This window comes from Amphiura filiformis, chromosome 12 (genome assembly GCF_039555335.1).
Source record: "Amphiura filiformis chromosome 12, Afil_fr2py, whole genome shotgun sequence".
Taxonomy (NCBI): Eukaryota; Metazoa; Echinodermata; class Ophiuroidea; order Amphilepidida; family Amphiuridae; genus Amphiura; species Amphiura filiformis.
In genome coordinates, this window is record NC_092639.1 from 24,989,595 (window position 1) to 25,011,300 (window position 21,706).

Sequence of the window (21,706 nt, forward strand, 5' to 3'; positions counted from 1 at the left end):
ATAGACAGTACCCCCTTTCCATATCAATATGAAATGTTCAATCTCTGAGGACCCTAAATAGACAGTACCCCCTTTCCATATCAATATGAAATGTTCAATCTCTGAGGACCCTAAATAGACAGTACCCCCTTTCCATATCAATATGAAATGTTCAATCTCTGAGTACTCTAAATAGACAGTACCCCCTTTCCATATCAATATGAAATGTTCAATCTCTGAAGACTCTAAATAGACAGTAGGCCCCTACCCCCTTTCCATATAAATATGAAATGTTCAATCTCTGAAGACTCTAAATAGACAGTACCCCCTTTCCATATCAATATGAAATGTTCAATCTCTGAGTACTCTAAATAGACAGTGCTCCCTTTCCTTAGCAATATGAAATGTTCAATCTCTGAGTACTCTAAATAGACAGTACTCCCTTTCCATATCAATATGAAATGTTCAACCTCTGAGGACTCTAAATAGATAGTGCTCCCTTTCCATATCAATATGAAATGTTCAACCTCTGAGGACTCAAAATAGACAGTACCCCCTTTCCATATCAATATGAAATGTTCAATCTCTGAAGACTCTAAATAGATAGTGCTCCCTTTCCATATCAATATGACATGTTCAATCTCTGAGGACTCTAAATAGAGAGTACCCCCTTTCCATATCAATATGAAATGTTCAATCTCTGAGGACCCTAAATAGACAGTACCCCCTTTCCATATCAATATGAAATGTTCAATCTCTGAGGACCCTAAATAGACAGTACCCCCTTTCCATATCAATATGAAATGTTCAATCTCTGAGTACTCTAAATAGACAGTGCACCCTTTCCTTAGCAATATGAAATGTTCAATCTCTGAGTACTCTAAATAGATGTTACTCCCTTTCCATATTAATATGAAATGTTCAATCTCTGAGGACTCTAAATAGAGAGTACCCCCTTTCCATATCAATATGAAATGTTCAATCTCTGAGGACCCTAAATAGACAGTACCCCCTTTCCATATCAATATGAAATGTTCAATCTCTGAGTACTCTAAATAGACAGTGCTCCCTTTCCTTAGCAATATGAAATGTTCAATCTCTGAGGACTCTAAATAGACAGTGCTCCCTTTCCTTAGCAATATGAAATGTTCAACCTCTGAGGACTCAAAATAGACAGTACCCCCTTTCCATATCAATATGAAATATTTAATCTCTGAGGACCCTAAATAGATAGTGCTCCCTTTCCATAGCAATATGAAATGTTCAATCTCTGAGGACCCTAAATAGATAGTGCTCCCTTTCCATAGCAATATGAAATGTTCAATCTCTGAGGACTCTAAATAGACAGTACCCCCTTTCCATATCAATATGAAATGTTCAATCTCTGAGTACTCTAAATAGACTACCCCCTTTCCATATCAATATGAAATGTTTAATCTCTGAGTACTCTTAATAGACAGTACCCCCTTTCAATAGCAATATGAAATGTTCAATCTCTGAGGATTCTAAATAAACGGTACTCCTTTCCATAGCAATATGAAATGTTCAATCTCTGAGGACTCTAAATAGACAGTACCCCCTTTCCATATCAATATGAAATATTTAATCTCTGAGGACCCTAAATAGATAGTGCTCCCTTTCCATAGCAATATGAAATGTTCAATCTCTGAGGACCCTAAATAGATAGTGCTCCCTTTCCATAGCAATATGAAATGTTCAATCTCTGAGGACTCTAAATAGAGAGTGCCCCCTTTCCATATCAATATGAAATGTTCAATCTCTGAGTACTCTAAATAGACTACCCCCTTTCCATATCAATATGACATGTTTAATCTCTGAGTACTCTTAATAGACAGTACCCCCTTTCAATAGCAATATGAAATGTTCAATCTCTGAGGACTCTAAATAAACGGTACTCCCTTTCCTTAGCAATATGAAATGTTCAATCTCTGAGGACTCTAAATAGACAGTACCCCCTTTCCATATCAATATGAAATGTTCAATCTCTGAGGACTCTAAATAGAGAGTACCCCCTTTCCATATCAATATGAAATGTTCAATCTCTGAGTACTCTAAATAGACTAGTGCTCCCTTTCCTTAGCAATATGAAATGTTCAATCTCTGAGGACTCAAAATAGACAGTACCCCTTTCCATATCAATATGAAATGTTCAATCTCTGAGGACTCTAAATAGATAGTGCTCCCTTTCCATATCAATATGAAATGTTCAATCTCTGAGGACTCTAAATAGACAGTACCCCCTTTCCATATCAATATGAAATGTTCAATCTCTGAGGACTCTAAATAGACAGTACCCCCTTTCCATATCAATATGAAATGTTCAATCTCTGAGGACCCTAAATAGACCGTACCCCCTTTCCATATCAATATGAAATGTTCAATCTCTGAGTACTCTAAATAGACAGTACCCCCTTTCCATATCAATATGAAATGTTCAATCTCTGAAGACTCTAAATAGACAGTAGTACCCCCTTTCCATATCAATATGAAATGTTCAATCTCTGAGGACCCTAAATAGACAGTACCCCCTTTCCATATCAATATGAAATGTTCAATCTCTGAGGACTCTAAATAGACAGTACCCCCTTTCCATATCAATATGAAATGTTCAATCTCTGAGGACTCTAAATAGACAGTACCCCCTTTCCATATCAATATGAAATGTTCAATCTCTGAGGACCCTAAATAGACAGTACCCCCTTTCCATATCAATATGAAATGTTCAATATCTGAGTACTCTAAATAGACAGTGCTCCCTTCCCATATCAATATGAAATGTTCAATCTCTGAGGACTCAAAATAGACAGTACCCCCTTTCCATATGAATATGAAATGTTCAATCTCTGAGGACCCTAAATAGACAGTACCCCCTTTCCATATCAATATGAAATGTTCAATCTCTGAGTACTCTAAATAGACAGTACCCCTTTCCATATCAATATGAAATGTTCAATCTCTGAGGACTCTAAATAGACAGTACCCCCTTTCCATATCAATATGAAATGTTCAACCTCTGAGGACCCTAAATAGACAGTACCCCCTTTCCATATCAATATGAAATGTTCAATCTCTGAGTACTCAAAATAGACAGCGCTCCCTTTCCATAGCAATATGAAATGTTCAATCTCTGAGGACTCTAAATAGAGAGTACCCCCTTTCCATATCAATATGAAATGTTCAATCTCTGAGGACTCTAAATAGAGAGTGCCCCCTTTCCATATCAATATGAAATGTTCAATCTCTGAGTACTCTAAATAGACTACCCCCTTTCCATATCAATATGAAATGTTTAATCTCTGAGTACTCTTAATAGACAGTACCCCCTTTCAATAGCAATATGAAATGTTCAATCTCTGAGGACTCTAAATAAACGGTACTCCCTTTCCTTAGCAATATGAAATGTTCAATCTCTGAGGACTCTAAATAGACAGTACCCCCTTTCCATATCAATATGAAATGTTCAATCTCTGAGGACCCTAAATAGACAGTACCCCCTTTCCATATCAATATGAAATGTTCAATCTCTGAGGACCCTAAATAGACAGTACCCCCTTTCCATATCAATATGAAATGTTCAATCTCTGAGTACTCTAAATAGAGAGTTCCCCCTTTCCATATCAATATGAAATGTTCAATCTCTGAGGACTCTAAATAGACAGTACTCCCTTTCCATATCAATATGAAATGTTCAATCTCTGAGTACTCTAAATAGACAGTACCCCCTTTCCATATCAATATGAAATGTTCAACCTCTGAAGACTCTAAATAGACAGTACCCCCTTTCCATATCAATATGAAATGTTCAATCTCTGAAGACTCTAAATAGATAGTACCCCCTTTCCATATCAATATGAAATGTTCAATCTCTGAGTACTCTAAATAGACAGTACTCCCTTTCCATATCAATATGAAATGTTCAATCTCTGAGTACTCTAAATAGACAGTACCCCTTTTTCCATATCAATATGAAATGTTCAATCTCTGAAGACTCTAAATAGACAGTACCCCCTTTCCATATCAATATGAAATGTTCAATCTCTGAGGACCCTAAATAGACAGTACCCCCTTTCCATATCAATATGAAATGTTCAATCTCTGAGTACTCTAAATAGACAGTACCCCCTTTCCATATCAATATGAAATGTTCAATCTCTGAGGACTCTAAATAGACAGTACCCCCTTTCCATATCAATATGAAATGTTCAATCTCTGAGGACCCTAAATAGACAGTACCCCCTTTCCATATCAATATGAAATGTTCAATCTCTGAGTACTCTAAATAGACAGTGCTCCCTTTCCATATCAATATGAAATGTTCAATCTCTGAGGACTCAAAATAGACAGTACCCCCTTTCCATATCAATATGAAATGTTCAATCTCTGAGGACCCTAAATAGACAGTACCCCCTTTCCATATCAATATGAAATATTCAATCTCTGAGTACTCTAAATAGACAGTACCCCCTTTCCATATCAATATGAAATGTTCAATCTCTGAGGATTCTAAATAGACAGTACCCCCTTTCCATATCAATATGAAATGTTCAATCTCTGAGGACCCTAAATAGACAGTACCCCCTTTCCATATCAATATGAAATGTTCAATCTCTTAGTACTCTAAATAGACAGTGCTCCCTTTCCATAGCAATATGAAATGTTCAATCTCTGAGGACTCTAAATAGAGAGTACCCCCTTTCCATATCAATATGAAATGTTCAATCTCCGAGGACTCTAAATAGATAGTACCCCCTTTCCATATCAATATGAAATGTTCAATCTCTGAGGACTCTAAATAGACAGTACTCCCTTTCCATATCAATATGAAATGTTCAATCTCTGAGTACTCTAAATAGACAGTACCCCCTTTCCATATCAATATGAAATGTTCAATCTCTGAGGACCCTAAATAGATAGTGCTCCCTTTCCATAGCAATATGAAATGTTCAATCTCTAATGACTCTAAATAGACGGTGCTCCCTTGCAATTCGACCCATGCAATTTTTTTTTTTTTCAATTTTCCTAAAATAAGATTTTGGTGATATTATAGGGTAATTTTAGCCTCCAGAAAAAAAGAAAGAAAAACATGTGTGACTGGCCAACCCTACCTAAGGTCTGTCCCCCTGTAGAACAGGGTTTGTTTCTTTCCTTCCCCCTAAATTTGCAACTTTACAAGTCGCCTTAACAATTTGCAAGTCTTAATTAAAATCTAGAACATTGGATTTTATTTTGCATCGAGGCGTCAAACTGTAGCTAACAGTATTCTTCATACATCTATAATAAATTACCGAGTTGGAAAACTTTTCGTGATAAAAACTCAAACGGTGGTGATGCATTTGCAAAATCATACACCGAGTTACCCTGCATAGTCACCTCATTTTTTCAAATCTTAGCAATTTAAGTCTAAAAATGAGCAAAAACAGCCTAAATTATATTATCCAGGGTCCAAAAAATACTGTACGGTCGGTTACTAAGCTATCGCGTTTATCTAAGAATTCATTGTTGTTTGGTAATGTATTTACGTGATGATCTTGGGTTGCATTGGTTTTCATGCATATTTACGCGATGGTCTGCATTAATAATATTGTGCCAGGATAAAATGGAAATTTAGTAAAGAAATAGGGAAGAATAAACACAGGAATATTAAAATGAAAGAGAGTGCATGGGTGCCATGGGTTGGCAATATTTGTTGACAATTCACAAAGCATGGGTGACAATCAAACTTTCCAAACATGGCAAAAATACTTGAACCATACTAGGTACAGATAAAAGAGGGATAGAAGATATTGGGAGAAGAGGGATGTGAGCTAAAGGGGATGAAGGAGAGGCTAGAGGACATCAAAGTAGTAGTTGATTTAAATGAATTAATGAAAAGACTGATAAATAGTTAATAAATTAAGGAGTTGTTAAAATTATTCGCAATAAAAACCAGTGGTGGCACTACGGGGGTGGGTGTATTTTTCTTGCCCCCCCCCCCCCACTTTAGCCTTAAAATCCCAAATTACAAAAATTTGCAACCTTTGCAGCAATCTACCGCATATTTTTTTGAAGTCCCCCCTAAAATTCACTTTGCCCCCATACCCCCTCCCCTGAAAAAAAAAAATCCTTGTGCCGCCACTGATAAAAATTCGGAGGGGGGTGATGCATTTGCAAATTGCATTATTTAAGAACCGCAAAAGACGGGTGACCGCTAGTTTATATCAATTTCAATGTTCTTAATCAATTTTAAAATTATGGCCACTCAAGAGTTGTTTGTGTGTAGTGTTTATAATACTACATGTTCCTCTTGCATATTCTACTTGTTTCTCTTACATTATAGTTATAATATAATTATATTCATTCATATTATTTTCAGTGAGACTCGCTATCTTTTAATCTTGACTGAGAACTATGCAGCTCTCCCTATTATACAGCAACAGTTACTCCATCAGCAGGATGCTATCACCATATTTGGAAGTAGCTTTCCATATGATCAAGAATATACGCAGGTATGTACACTTGATGCAAGAAGGTCGTAAGTGCTTTGCTGTTATTATTATGCACTCAGCCACTCACAACTATCTTGTTTTTAACTGAATAAGGGGCTGTGCAATAAATATGAGCATAGCTGTATATGTAGTTGGTGGTTGTGTTTGGGTCATGTGCCATGGGTCAAAGGTCAAATTGGGTCAAATAGATTTAAATTGCTATAAACCTTGTCAACACAATATCTCTTGATCTAAGCTAGTATGGCAGCATAGATGTATCTCAAGTATGGGGTAGTTGATCGAGTTATGGGTCATGTATCACAGGTCAAAGGTCAAATTGGATCAAATAGGGTAATCCTTTGATCTAAAACAAGTTCCATTAGTATGAATTTGTCTGTTTACAGCATCATCATTGCACTAACAATTTTTTTTACACAAATACTCTTTCTTTTTACTTGTCATATTATAATAAGAAAAAAACACTTTATTTCTTAGATACAGCTTATTTTGCTCTGAGCTTGTTTTCTTGTTTGTTACTGAGTTTAAGTTTTTTAAACTTGCCTTCAGGTTTTGACTTGAATATCTTTTTAAACTACAGCATGTCACTGTTTGATTTAATATTTTGCTGTCTGTCTCTGAAGAAGAGCAGTTTACCTGCTCAAAATATTGGTTGTTTTTTGTCTGTTTGGTGTTGTTTGTCTGCTATGTGCACAGTGATTTTTATCACTTCCAGTCTACTCTTGTACTGCTTTCATGACACTTCTTTGGGTTTTGGAATTGGCAATTTTTGGTCATCGAACTTTACCTGTTTTTTGTGTCTACATTGTTTGTTTGGTTTATCATATCTGCTTATGTGCACAGTGATTTTCATCACTTGTTCTAGTGCACTTTTATATTCCCATTGATCCCTGTTGTTTTTGCAGGTTTAGCACTTCTGTGGGCCTTGGAGCTGGTCATTTTTGGCTATCGTACTTTACCTACTTCTAATGCCTACATTTACTGTTTTTATTCCCCCCTCCTGTGTACTGTCTAGTCTGTATTGTACCTGTTTCCCCACATCAAGATGGTGTACCTTGTTCTTTTTCTTTCCAGTTTTTCATATATTCAAGGTATCCTCTTGTATCATTTATAATTGATCCTTTATGTGTTTTGTGTCCTCGTCCATTGGATTCACCATTACCCACATAAAAACTTTATTCTTACTCCTGTTTCCCTGTATTTCATCTACATGTACTACTCTATAACACTTTGTTGACTGACTTCAGGTATCACAATACCAATAAATTTCCCTATACTTTGTGTACAAAATAGGCTCTATTCAAATGGCTCTACCTACCTTACGGCGACTTACCAATTTTTCAAGTAATATTTTCCTGAAAGATAAACAAATAAGCAAGTAAACAAACAAAAAGATATATATAGTTGACCATTGAATTTTCGAACTACTGGACCGCCAAGATTATCAAGTTCGCTCACCTAATTTTCAGAATAGCGCCACTTGTAATATTACCTAGAAACTGGCGTCTTGAGAAATGCATTTAAAATCTGAATAAAAGTACTGAGTCTTTTTAAATCTTGGCAGATGCTTGGATTCAAGCCTACATTTAATACCTGGCACAAATTTTGCACAAAATCTGCCAATTTATTTTTGATTTTTGATATTGATTTAATGTTGGTCAACTTTTACCGAAATGCAAAAACACTGCATCGGGACGGAAAGCGTTTAGAGACATTATTTGGTGATGTGAAATCTTCATGGACCTCAAGATGTTTGATTTTATTATTTTCTAATAGTTTTAATACTAATTAACATTATATAACTTCACTAAGAGTGACTGATCTCAAGTTAACATATTTTGGCGCCAAATTCATTTTGGCGCCAAATTCAATTAATTTGCTATCTACTGTAGATAGCACATGTAGAAGGTCATGCAGGTACTGAAATGGATCAAATTAAAATCAGTTTGTTTTGAAAATGATGTCTCCCCATCTGTATATAATGTATAGGGCATGTTATTAAATATATAAATTGTACATAAAGTGATCACTTGTGTGTTTTTTGCGTGTTTTTAACTGTATGATTGTGGGTTAAGGGGGGGGGGGGTGGTAAAACACCCATTTTGCTATGTTTTCTTTAAAAATATGAATTTTGAAGAAATAATACACATTAAAATGAGAATATAATGAGCCAGAGTTTACCAGCTAGTGGCTATGGTGCATTCAAATAATCAATAAGTTGCAGTTAATCCTTTCAAGTGAGGTATTCAAACAATGGGCATATCCTCCCTCCCCATATCAATGGACAATGTCATGCATTTTTACACAACACCTTGGTAAGTGATCTTAAAAGCCTAGCCAATGAGAATGAGAATCATTCTAAGGGCTTAATTTTACATTCAAGTGACCAACCAATCCTATTCAATTAAATACCAGTTTAAAATATCAGTTTTTTGAAATACAAGCTATATTGGAACAAGCATTGCATGTTTATAGAAGATGGGGCAGAAAGGAAAGTCCTGGAAAAAGAGAAAGGCTACCTGGTTTAGCAAGAACCACAATCTTTTTCCAAAATATTCCAGTTCATCCACAGTTTCAACAACACACAGCAACCTACCTTTCATTAAAAGATTAACTCATGAAGAATTCAACTTAGCCTTCAAACTCAAAGACACTGGTGAATTTACTGCAGCTGGAGAGGACTTCCTGAAGACAAAATTCCAGTCATCAGACGTGATTGGTGGTAGGCTGCGACCAAGGACTCACAGGCTTTCACACGTCGAAGAATCCCTGCAACATAAAACAGACACTCAAGAAGTCAATTGCTATACAGAGGTGCATCTTCCAACATGTGTGAATGTTATACAAGACTGTGTAGATCAGCACAATCAGAACAACCCAGGGTGCCATGGTCGTCTTGTGACTCAATGTAATCTGTATCAAAAGTGGGGAGTCAGTGCCATTGTCCAGTTGAAATGTAATGTGTGCTCCTTCGTGTCATCAAAGCATAAGCTATACCGTGAAATCTTGCAATCGGGTCGTGGACGAAAAACAGCAGAGCCGAATCGCAGTCTAGCCCTAGGTTTGATGAACACAAACATTGCCGCCGCTGGTGCCCAACGCCTTTTGACATCTATGAACAAATCCGTCCCATGTACTGCAAGCCTACAGAAGCAACTGAACACTGTGGGTAAAACTCTACGAGCTATGAATGAGGATAACATGGCAAATCATCGTAAAGGCTTACACGACACTTTGGAGAATGCCGGCTATGCTCGCAACACTCCCATTCCTGCAGAAAGTGATAGACAATATAATGTTAGTTTGAGGAGCTGCAGGGGTAATACGCCATTTGCACCCGCCACGCAAACGCGAGATGTTCTTGTGGAGAACCTTACTGCCAACAAGAAAGTAATTGCTTTTAATCATGAAAGTAAACTATGCAAGCTTGGACAGGTGTTGAGGGCCAATGGGACTGAAGTTACATGCCCTGGACACCAGGCTTGCACAGCGACCATATCTGCAAGCAGTAATGTAGGCGATGAGAAATCCGGGGGCAGAAAGCTTGCTGAACAAATTGCCACTGGGAAGGATCCGATAACTGTGGACAAGTTAACCACTGATGCCGATGGCAGAATGGCAGAGGGTTTTGGTTCTACAATGCGGGAAACCACTGGTGTCAAAACCAAACACTACCTTGATACAGTGCACCTAAACCGCGCTGTAGTTAGGTCTATCTCGCGATTGTCTCTTCAACCAAAGCTAGTAACTACGCAACCATGCGGTTCAAAACAGCGGCGACAAGCTACAGATAGGCTGGCAGATAGCATTGCCTGGCGCACTGAAAGAGAGGTCCGCGCTGCTGTGATCCGACATGGAAATCGCGGGAAGAAACTGAGAAGAGCTGTTGCTAAAACAATCCCGGCTATGATCCAATGTTATGAAGGAAAGCACGAGTTGTGTCTTGAACATTCTCTAGTGTGTTACGGTAAAGGTCATGTTTACGAATATTTGCCGAAATTTGCTCGCGGCTCTTTCAGATTTTCTGAACAGGATGTTGCTGCACTAACCGCTGCATTGCAGAAGAGAGTGGGGAGAGAGGCACTACGCAAGACTCGGTTCGGTTTTACCACTCAGAAGGCAGAGTCGGTAAATCATGCCTTTTCGACAACAAATCACGAGCTCGTGAAGACCTGCTCTCGAAATGGTGTCAACCGAGATCACAGTGCTATTCACATGATGAACAATGCGGTCGGAGATTCCATACTACTTAAGGCCAAGTCTTGCGGAGTTCCTCTGTCCTCAAACTCACCCTGCATGAAAACCCTCAGTCAGATGAATAAACGCCAGGCTTATTTTCGCCGTCGCTCCCGGTCACTCACCTACAAGGCTCGGCGTGCTTTTCAGCGAAGGCAAAGATACAATCTGTATGACATTGTGAACTACGAAAGCTTGTACGTCAAAGGACAATTAAATCCCAAGTGACTTTTGCCATTTGAATAACATCTCACAAGATATAATTATGTCATCCTTGGGCAGGAAAACCTATGTGTGTTTGGCCCCTGAACATGGTTAAAGCAAAATCTCCTATAGGTTACATATGAGGTTTTGTTTTAAACATGTTCAGGGGCCAAACACACAAGAGGTTTTTCCTGCCTGCCCAACGACGATGTATAATTTGGCCATCTTTACATGACTGACATGTGTTGTAACATCATTATCTATACTACTCAAGATGTTAATAGATTTCTGAATAACAATAAAAGGCAAGTTTAACATGTTACTTCTACTACTACACCATAGGTCTACAAGGCCTACATGCCAATATTATGCAATTGAACATTTTCAATTTGGACGATAACACGATACGCTCAGATACAACTTTAACTAGACTTAGCTGTGGTCTAAGACCACGAACACAGCCGTGTGGTGACCCCTTAATCACCTTTGACCCCAAAATATATGAAAACCCCATAGACATTGGCTAATGTCAATGCACGTGTCCACGTGGCATCACTTTGCTATGCTTTTTGTGGCAGAAGGGGCATTTTGAAGGTATATCGTTTTATACCGGAAGTGACCCCTTACTGACCATTGACCCCAAATGTGTGTACACCATATAGACACTGTGTTATAACAATGCATGTGTGCAAGTGGCGCCACTGTCCCACGTAATTTGTGGAAGAAGAAGCATTTTAAAGGTATTTCGCTTTTATACGGAAGTGACCCCTTAATGACCTTTGACCCCAAATAAAATAATACCACATATAAACTGGGTAACCACAATTCATGTGTGAACATATCGTTACTGTCCTATGTTTTTCTTAGCAAATAAAATTTTTGAAGGTTTTTCGTTTTATACCGAAGTGACCCCTTAATGACCTTTGACCCCAAATCTGTGTACACCCCATAGACACTGGGTAATGACAATGCATGTGTGCAAGTGGCGTCACTGTCCTACAGAATCTGTGGAAGAAGATGCATTTTAAAGGTATTTTGTTTGATACCGGAAGTGACCCCTTAATGAGCTTTGACCCCAAATTAAAAAAATACCACATATACATTGGGTGACTGCAGATCATATGTGAACATACCGCTACTGTGCTATGTTTTACTTAGCTAATAAAATTTTGTGAAGGTTTTTCGCTTTATACCGGAAGTGACCCCTTAATGACCTTTGACCCCAAATCTGTGTACACAACATAGACATTGGATAATTACAATGCATGTGTGCAAGTGGCCACTGTCCTCGTAATTTGTAGGAGAAGATGCATTTTGAGTTGAAATCACGTTTTTGACCCCTGTGACCCCTGCGTGACCTTTGACCCCACAAGTTTCATGTGACATGTAGGGGCACGGTCAATGATCATTGTGACCAAGTTAGGTCAAAATCGATGTAAGCATGTGAGTGCTAGAGCAAATGAAAAGGTTGACAGAAGAAAGAAAGAAAGAAAGAAAGAAAGAACCTGTAAGAAAAAAGACACAGCCGTGACTAACGTCACGGCTGTGTAAAAAGAGTGTAGGCCCAACCATGGGCTATATGAATATGCACCAAAATCTACGACAGGTATTTCATATTTCATATTTAGTCCGTCCATCCGTCAAACTGCAGGGAAGAACCATGGTTCACTTTTATGCTAGGGTTAGGGTTTAGGGTTAGGCTAGGGTTAGGGTTAGGGTAAGGTTAGGGTTAGGGTTCAGGGTTAGGGTTAGGGTTAGGCTAGGGTTCAGGGTTAGGCTAGGGTTAGGGTTCAGGGTTAGGGTTAGGGTAAGGTTAGGGTTAGGGTAAGGTTAGGGTTAGGCTAGGGTTAGGGTAAGGTTAGGGTTAGGGTAAGGTTAGGGTTAGGGTTAGGTTAGGGTTAGGGTTAGGGTAAGGTTAGGGTAAGGTTAGGGTTAGGGCTTGGGGTAAGGTTAGGGTTAGGGTTAGGGCTTAAATAACCAGAACTGTGGTTCTTCCCAGCAAAATGGGCGCATTTAGTGTGAATTTCCTATGGTGTAGTAGTACGTAGAAGTAACATGTTAAACTTGCCTGTTGTTGTTATTGTCATCATCACCACTTTCAAATATGCATGGATCAAATTCTCCATGTTGGTTGCATTTCTTCTTGCATCTCTCCCTGTCAATATTCACGGAATGAGGTTCGTGCGATAGATAGTCCACGTTTACACACAGCCTCTCATGACATCGATGGGATATGTCCATCGTTAAATCCATGCATTCTTTGAAAGCCATGTATGAAGCTCTGTGAGCATTTACTGTCTTGTTCAGCTTGAAGGCAACAGAATGTAATTTCACCACCCCATATCTCTTGTCACTCCTCAACCCGCCTGTCCACTTCCAACAGTTTTTACCGTCTTTATCTTCTTTCATGTTTTTCTCGATTCGTTCTCGAAGGCGGTAGTAGAACGGTCCTGGATTGGCTGTTTTTTCTACCTGGGTCTTGTCCATGCTTGAAAGAAAACAATGAAATTATGAAAATTTTGAAAATTATGAAATAGGCACATTAATAAGATAATATTGACTTTGACTAGGCTGTTGCCAATGTTTGCAGTTTTTAATTATCCCTGTACACATTCATTCAACCAGGCAGACCCCCCCCCCCACCCACCCACCCACCCATCCCTCACCCCTGGCAAATGTAGTAAACAACACACGTGCACATAAGCTGTATGCTGAGCATGATGATGATCATCATCATCACAAGTTCTGTGACAACATGTCTACTTTGGCTGGGCTGTTTGCAGTTTCTAATTATCCCTGTACACATCCATTCAACCAGGTACAACCCCCTGGCAAATGTAGACTAAAGAAAACGCGTGCAAGCACCCCATGAAGCGTGCATACACACATATATGCACAGCATGTTCTCAGTATGATGATGATCACAACATGTCTACTTGCAGAGTACTACATTTGATCAGCCAAATTCGTGCAAGTTTGACCATTTCAATAAGCTTAACCATGTTTTAACATACACTGTATACTACCTTTGGCACTGTGTAAAACGTATAGAATTCCTGATATTTCTCGTAAATCTGCGTGTAGCACGTACTGGCTATGCAAACTGTGTAATCTACATCTGTGTTTACAAATTACATTTAAAGGCCCTTTCAGTGATTTCACAGGAACATAAAAAAAAATGGAAATTTGTCAGAGTTGCTTAGAAATAAAGAATAAGTCTACAGAATTTCATTAAATTACTTTTCCCCTGAATACATAGAAAAATTAGTCAAAAAACAGAAGTTTTAGCGAGGTTTTCTACTTCAACTCAGATCGACTCGAGAAAATCGAGATTTTCGTACAGTGCTTCACCAATCGACTGGAAAAACTTCCTAGTCCAGTGTTTCTAACACGGGGAAGTAGAGTCTAAATTGATTTAAAACAGACGTTTAATTTTTGTAGTAGAAAACAAAATAAGCAATTAAAGGTCAGTTAGGTCACCGAGGCAAACTAACGGTCAATTCAAATATGAAAAACAGTTAAAATTGTGTATTTTGTTTAAAATAGTAGCTACTGATGTAATAAGTAGTAGAAACAATACATAGCAGCGTGTTGGTACGTGGAGAGTGAGCTTCTTTCGATCTCGAGTCGGACTTTTTGTACTGTCAGTATCAAAAGTCCAGAATCATGCAAATGCTTTATTTTGTCTAAAATACACGGCTTTCGACCGAACCACTAGCAGGCTATGTTAGCACATCTATGCCAATTACAAAGGTACCAAAATCTGAATTTTGATGATTTTTACGATCGTCCGGATGAGCAAATCACTGAATGGGCCTTTAAATCTCACGCACTTGACATCAGCACAGGGCTGTCAGTGAAGTTCCACTGGGCTCATTATCGTGTAGTCTTCAACTCCTTCAGGTATCACAATTCAGCATCGAAGTGGTTACGTAATTCTCTTGGTTACCGGATCACGCTACTTTGGTATGCCTTCGAGTGCCATATACTTTATGTGGTGATCATTTCGATCGTGGTTCATTACTCTAGCGCGTGATCCCGTTGACATAGTAACATTACGTAACTTCGATACTGAATACCAATAAATTTCCCTATACTTTGTGTACAAAATAGGCTCTATTCAAATGGCTCTACCTACCTTACGGCGACTCAATTTTTCAAGTAATATTTTCCTGAAAGATAAACAAATAAGCAAGTAAACAAACAAAAAGATATATATAGTTGACCATTGAATTTTCGAACTACTGGACCGCGAAGATTATCAAGTTCGTTCACCTAATTTTCAGAATAGCGCCACTTGTAATATTACCTAGAAACTGGCGTCTTGAGAAATGCATTTAAAATCTGAATAAAAGTACTGAGTCTTTTTAAATCTTGGCAGATGCTTGGATTCAAGCCTACATTTAATACCTGGCACAAATTTTGCACAAAATCTGCCAATTTATTTTTGATTTTGATATTGATTTAATGTTGGTCAACTTTTACCGAAATGCAAAAACACTGCATCGGGACGGAAAGCGTTTAGAGACATTATTTGGTGATGTGAAATCTTCATTATTGTAATTGCTATGGCAGGCAGTCAGTCTACTCCAGGCGCGTATCCAGGAATTCGTAGACCGGGGGGCGCAAAGTCGATTTTTGACCAATACAATATGGCTGCGAAGTGGACATCCCGGACCGCTTGCGCGACGCAGAGGGGTGTCTGAGGGGGGATGTGCCCCATGTGCCCCCCTGAGAAGTGAAAAACTTTTACAAATTGAAGACCTAATTGAAGCCATTTGGTGATTATTGATTTTTAAATTTTGCCCGAAATTTGGCAAAATAAAGGCCCAAATGAAGCCAATTGGTTGGCAATTTTTGACACTATTATTGTGTACAATTTTAGTTATTACCTGAAACATACACGCGTCTATACAGTAGCGTAAACGGCCACTGAGCGCCATACGTGCGGGGGGTCCCCCCTCAGAAGTTGGGAAATTTTGCGAAATGAAGGTCGACATTTAAGCCATTTTGGTGCATCATTTTTACACTATTTATATTATTGCTTTTAACAACAAAATTGAAAAAGGGCCCGAACTCAATTTGCAAAATTTTAAATGTTACACTGGTCCACTGACACTTTTAGGCCTATAAGACGTGAGACTCACAATTAATAAGCATGCATGGATAGATCATGTTGATGTTGAGCATCAGTGAGTCCGTCGTAATTACTGACTTTGGTGAAAAATGTGACGGCCCTGCATATCGGTAAGCCCGCAGTACTAATTTTCACAATGCCTAAATAATGACAGGCCTATTATAGGCATATACTTCCGATCGACCCGACTTTGCGTTTTTAGGCATGGGCCTACTCACATGTAATTATTTAACCTTTTCTTTTCTTTCCTTCTCTTTCTCATTTCTTTTTCTTCTCTTCTCCTTCTGGGCCTCTCCCTTCTCCCCTAGCCTCTCCTCTTTCTTTTTTTCTTCTTTTTTTTTTGCCCCCCAATCATTCGGGGCCTGCACTACGCATAATAATAGGCCTAGTCGGCCCTAGTGTTTTGATACAATCTTCTATAAAATCACATGCAGTGGCCTACTATTTATGCTGACAAATAATCATAGCCCTATGTATACTCACGATGTTTCCCCCTTCTCTCTTTCTCTCCTCTCTTTCTCCTTCTCTCTTCCCCTTTCCCCTTTCCTTTCTCTCCCTCTCCTTTTTTTTTACCGAGGGGCGCGTGCCCCTTCGCCCCCCTCCCTGGATACGCGCTGTACTCTGAAGTACAAAGTACAGATCTTGGACGCCTTACACATTGTGCCGACTTTGAAGGCATGCATACCTGCAGCCGAGACGCAGCACTGCGCACTGTTAACTTTGGTCACTTTGTACTATCAAGTCTAAACATTACCCTCACCCCCAATATCTCCCCCTGCCCCATCAATCAACGTTGGGTACTACTGAGCGCACATGAACAAAATGTCAGGATTCAACATTGATTGGGGGGAACGGGGGCTCATTTGCAATACCGTACTAATTTCATTCCAACCCTTTTGTCCAGGGTTGTAGCTTGTCAGTTACAAGATTATGTCATCTGAAATATTGCATAAACACACCATTTGCAAATTAGTGCAATTTTGTTATTTTCTAATTATCACAATGTTTCTTTTCTGCATTTACATTAAAGATAACCGCTTTATCAGGATATGGCAGGAGAAGGGGAAATATCCCAATCCCAGATCGATTATACCTACATTACACCTGCATTGCATTGCCCTCCATTAAAGCGAATTGAGATCCATTAATTAGATGATAAGTTGCTAATTATAAATCCCAATATTCTGTGTTATTCAATTTCAGGTTTGTAGGAACATCAATCGTATCAAGGTGTGCATGGAGACAGGTCGTACAGTTGTCTTGCTAAACCTAGAGAACCTCTATGAGAGTCTGTATGATGCACTCAACCAGTACTATGTGTACTTTGGAGGCCAGAGATATGTAGACTTGGGCTTAGGGACACACAAAGTGAAATGCAGAGTACATACAAACTTCAGGTAACATTTCAAATGTTTAAAACATGGTTACTTTAACCGTACTTGCATATTAGGGACACACAAGTAAAATGTAGAAAATGTTTTGAAATTGAGAAATTCCTGTTTTCAATATTAAAAAATATGGTGTATTTGACATGCCGACGTCGAGGTCTCCCCGTCAGTCCGAAACACTGTCAGTCCGAACCACCGTCAGTCCGAATTTTAAGGGTTAGAGTTAGGGTTAGGAACCCTAACCTTTAAAATTCGGACTGACTGGTTCAGACTGACGGTGTTTCAGACTGACAGGGTGCACCTGACATGCCCATAGTAAACTCCTTGCTTATTAACACTCCCAGGTACTACAAAATACATGCCATGCACATGCATGCATCCCATGTGAAGTGATGATGCAATCACGCTGAGTGATATACGAGGGTCATTCAATAAGTTCTATCTCCTCTGTTATAACTTTGGTTCTGTAAATGGTAGCTTCTTCAAACTTTGTATGATTATATATTGGAATGTCACCTACAAATGAGAGCAAATCTATATTGATACCCTTTCCAGATTTTTGTGGGTGGTCTCAGAAGCAAAATCAGATTTGATAAACTGGAAACAGTAAAAAATTGTAAAACATTTACATGAAAATAGGTGTGTATTCCTCCTACGAGATTTGCTTGATATGCAAGGGTTATGATTATGCTAATAGATTATAACTGAAATAACATCAGATGGTCATTAATAAAAGTCCATTTTAACTTTAATAAAAAACCCTTTAAAAGGGAGTGCTCAGGCATGATTGGAAAACATGGTTGTACAATGTAGGTCGGTGGTAATTCATGTAGGCCTACTAATAAACTTCTTGTTATAAAAAAGTGTACCATAGCTTTAATGTTATTCTATATATTTATACTATGATCAGCTCTTAATAGGCGGGAATTATTCGTTTTTTGTTACTGCGCAAGTCAATAAAGTTCCAAATTACGCCGCGCGTAAATTCACAAAAGCATGTGTCATTCACCCGCAGTTCGCGTAGGTGCTGCGCCCAGCTGTGTGTGTATGCTATTCTACATGTGTATCAATCCACAATGTTATGAGTCCCGCCTATTATGAGCTGATCAGAGTATAACACAACATACATGAAGTAAGAAACAGGTTTCGATTGTGTACGTAGGTCTATTTTGTGTATATGTAGGCCCCACCCCATATTGGATTTTTTTTAAACACTTCAACATGTACATGTACATGTAATATATACAAATGGTAATGAAAAGTAAACCCAAAGTTATACTAAAGTAATTTACAAACATGTATGTAATTTCAATGATGTGCACTAATTTGGACATCAATTCAACACAATTTGAAAGGGGCATTCCGTGATCCACACTTTGTACAGAAATATTCAGATTTTTATCATTTTTATACCACTGGAAAACTCTGGCAGAACTGTTTCTGTATAAAATAATTCTTGCCGATTAATTCGTTTAGCAAGCATATCGTCAAACTTGTTCGCCAAATTACAACACAGCAAGTGGCATATGGGGCATATATATACACATAGAGGCTGTATCAAAATGATTCCAGTACTCATCAATTTTGATGTTGATTGATAAGCGTACATGCTTATTTTATTCTTGCAAACAAACAATCTGATCAACTGAAGTTGTGAGATTTAAGCTTTTGCTCCTGGATATCTACTGACAAATGTCATAAAAAGTGGATGCTATAGGATTGTGAAATACTCCTTTAACATATTATGTCACATTTAGGGATGTAGGCCTATGCACTTGAATGTTACCCATGAAAATAAAAAGTAAAGTTTAAGTTGTACATGTTAACGATCTAAATAATACAATTTAAATATTACACCACTTAATCACCAATGCATCATTTTTACAAAAATAAATAAATAATTTAAGCCCTTAGCTCCAATGTGCTCTGTTCTATTTCAGATGCCATTTTACCCAAAATGGTTTAAACTTGATAAATTTGTGTTTGTGGGATATTTCAATCTGTTGGCGTTGAAGATGCTGCTGGATATAAATTTGTATCTGCGGAATATTCCAATTTCTGTTGGTCTTGATTCTTGAAGATGATGCTGTGGAAGGCTGTTGTGTAGAGTGTGAATGAGATGACTACTGTGTATATAGTGTGGATGAGATGACCACTGTGAACTTCTGGCAAATCCAGAACAATCAGAACACCTTACTTATCTCTCATTGCAAATTTAAGAAGTTCATGGACATTTGGTAACTTTGGTATAATTGACCATGCAGGCTGACCTAGCTAGCTGACTTTGTCCATAAAACAAAATTTGTTCATGGACAGTTTATAACTTGTTATTAAACTTCAACTTCCAGACCACTACACTATCAATGTGTCAACACTCATAATATTGAAACTGATTATCATTCCCAGGTAACAAAACCCTCCACTATGGGCTACAGAACACAGTCTTAAAAATAATTTCATGTGGAATGAGGCTAATATCCTATCCCCACCTCAAACTAGAAATCTCACTGCTGCATATATTTATGAACTATGTCATGAGGAGTGAGGTTATTTTAGGAGCTGGCAGTAGTCTGCATTAGTGCATTTCTATTACTGAGATACCATGCATTATTCTACAAAATATTTTTAGTGATTACAAAGCAAGAGCATTTGCAAAAGAAGCTCGACTTGGAGCTACTTAGGTTCAAGGGTCAAATTTTATTTCAAGGTCTAAACTGAATGAATATATTCACTCAGGTGTACCTGAGCGGAAAAAAATTACACCAGCATCCAGTTTTTGCTGTTATGTCTGATGGTCTTTCAGAGCATGAGAATCATGGGAACCATCTGCTTGAAATTACTTTTAAAGTGCTGTCTCAGAGCTGAAAGTTAAAAAACTAGAGACACCCAACCACTTTTTGTCACTTGCTATTTTCAAATCAGTTTGGTGTTCAATTACTAAGTGCCATTTCCATAGTATATTTAAAATGCAGTTAGCCATTTTTTCTAAAATAGACAATTTCTGTACAAATGTCTTTTGGGCATTTTGAAGAAAAACATTACAGTTCTTATCTGCTCTTACCATTTCTTTGCTAAAAAGCAGCAAATTTTGTTGGAATGAAGTCTCTGCTGTATCTAATACGAAGTTATCATTCATATTCAAATTGTAACTATTTTTTCCCTCCTAGGCTGATAGTAATTGCAGACAAGGATGTCGTCTATGAGCGTTTCCCTACTCCTCTCATAAACAGACTAGAGAAGCATTTCTTGGCTACTTCCACTATGTTAACAGATGCTCAACAACATCTGCTGAAGGAGATAGAACAATGGGTGCATAGATTTTCATCTATCAATATCTTGCATCAGCATCAGAAGTAAGTGGTTTTGCTTCTGAGAAAAATCATTGATGATGGGGTTTTTGTTGATATGTTTTAACAATTGTATGATTAATACAAATTCTACTCCTCCTGATAGTCTCACATTTCATCAATATACCTTTTTTTTTAAATTGACAGCAGGCACAAGTTTGAGGTATCGGATGCATTTGTTGGTTACCATGGTGACACACTGGCATCATTGGTGTTTCAAGTTTGCAAGAAAATGAATCAGACTGATGGTGACCAAGAATGGAAGGATTTGGTATGTAGCTAACCCTAATTCAACAGAAAAAAACCACCACACAATTGCTTGAACACCCCCATCAGTTTGGTGACTGGCAAAAACAAACTAGTACCTTTATTAAGGAATCACACAAAAATAACCACCCCCTAGAATTACAAAACATTTGATTGCACAGCTTCACACACATTCAAATATTTGACAAATTCAAAAACATGTGAAAAGAGGAAATATTTGGTTGCCCAGCCAACGTTGTCCATTTTCAAAATAATTTTTTCTGTGTTCATAAATAATTATATTCTCCAAAAATAACGTTTTCGGAAGAAATTGCACTTTTCAACATTAGCAATAAATTGGTGGACACATTGATTATTCACTATTAATGAAATAAAAGATGACTTTGTTTTTTAATTTAAGATGAAGAACGTCTAAGGAATAAAGAGACTTTATTATCTAATTTAAGGTATAAGGGGAGGGATTGACAACTTTTTTTACAAACATGGTAGGAACTTATATCTTTGGGGAAATTGTAAGTTTATTACAAAGCACTCATAAAATATGACAACTTAAAATTTTATGCGTATTAATAACCTAATTTGCATATTTAAAATAACGCAAATCATTAAAAAAAAATGTAGCCCTGCAATAAAACATCACAGAAA

General features: G+C 37.9%; 1 protein-coding gene across 1 annotated transcript in view; it reads left to right on the forward strand.

The window, feature by feature from the left end:
• Positions 1–21,706, forward strand: part of LOC140166723 (E3 ubiquitin-protein ligase rnf213-alpha-like) — a 123,215-nt gene that overhangs the window by 30,281 nt on the left and 71,228 nt on the right. The window contains exons 14-17 of the mRNA XM_072190221.1: positions 6,353–6,485; positions 17,263–17,456; positions 20,615–20,800; positions 20,942–21,065. Of these exons, the coding sequence (XP_072046322.1) occupies positions 6,353–6,485; positions 17,263–17,456; positions 20,615–20,800; positions 20,942–21,065 (637 nt within the window). The remainder of the gene's footprint in view (positions 1–6,352; positions 6,486–17,262; positions 17,457–20,614; positions 20,801–20,941; positions 21,066–21,706) is intronic.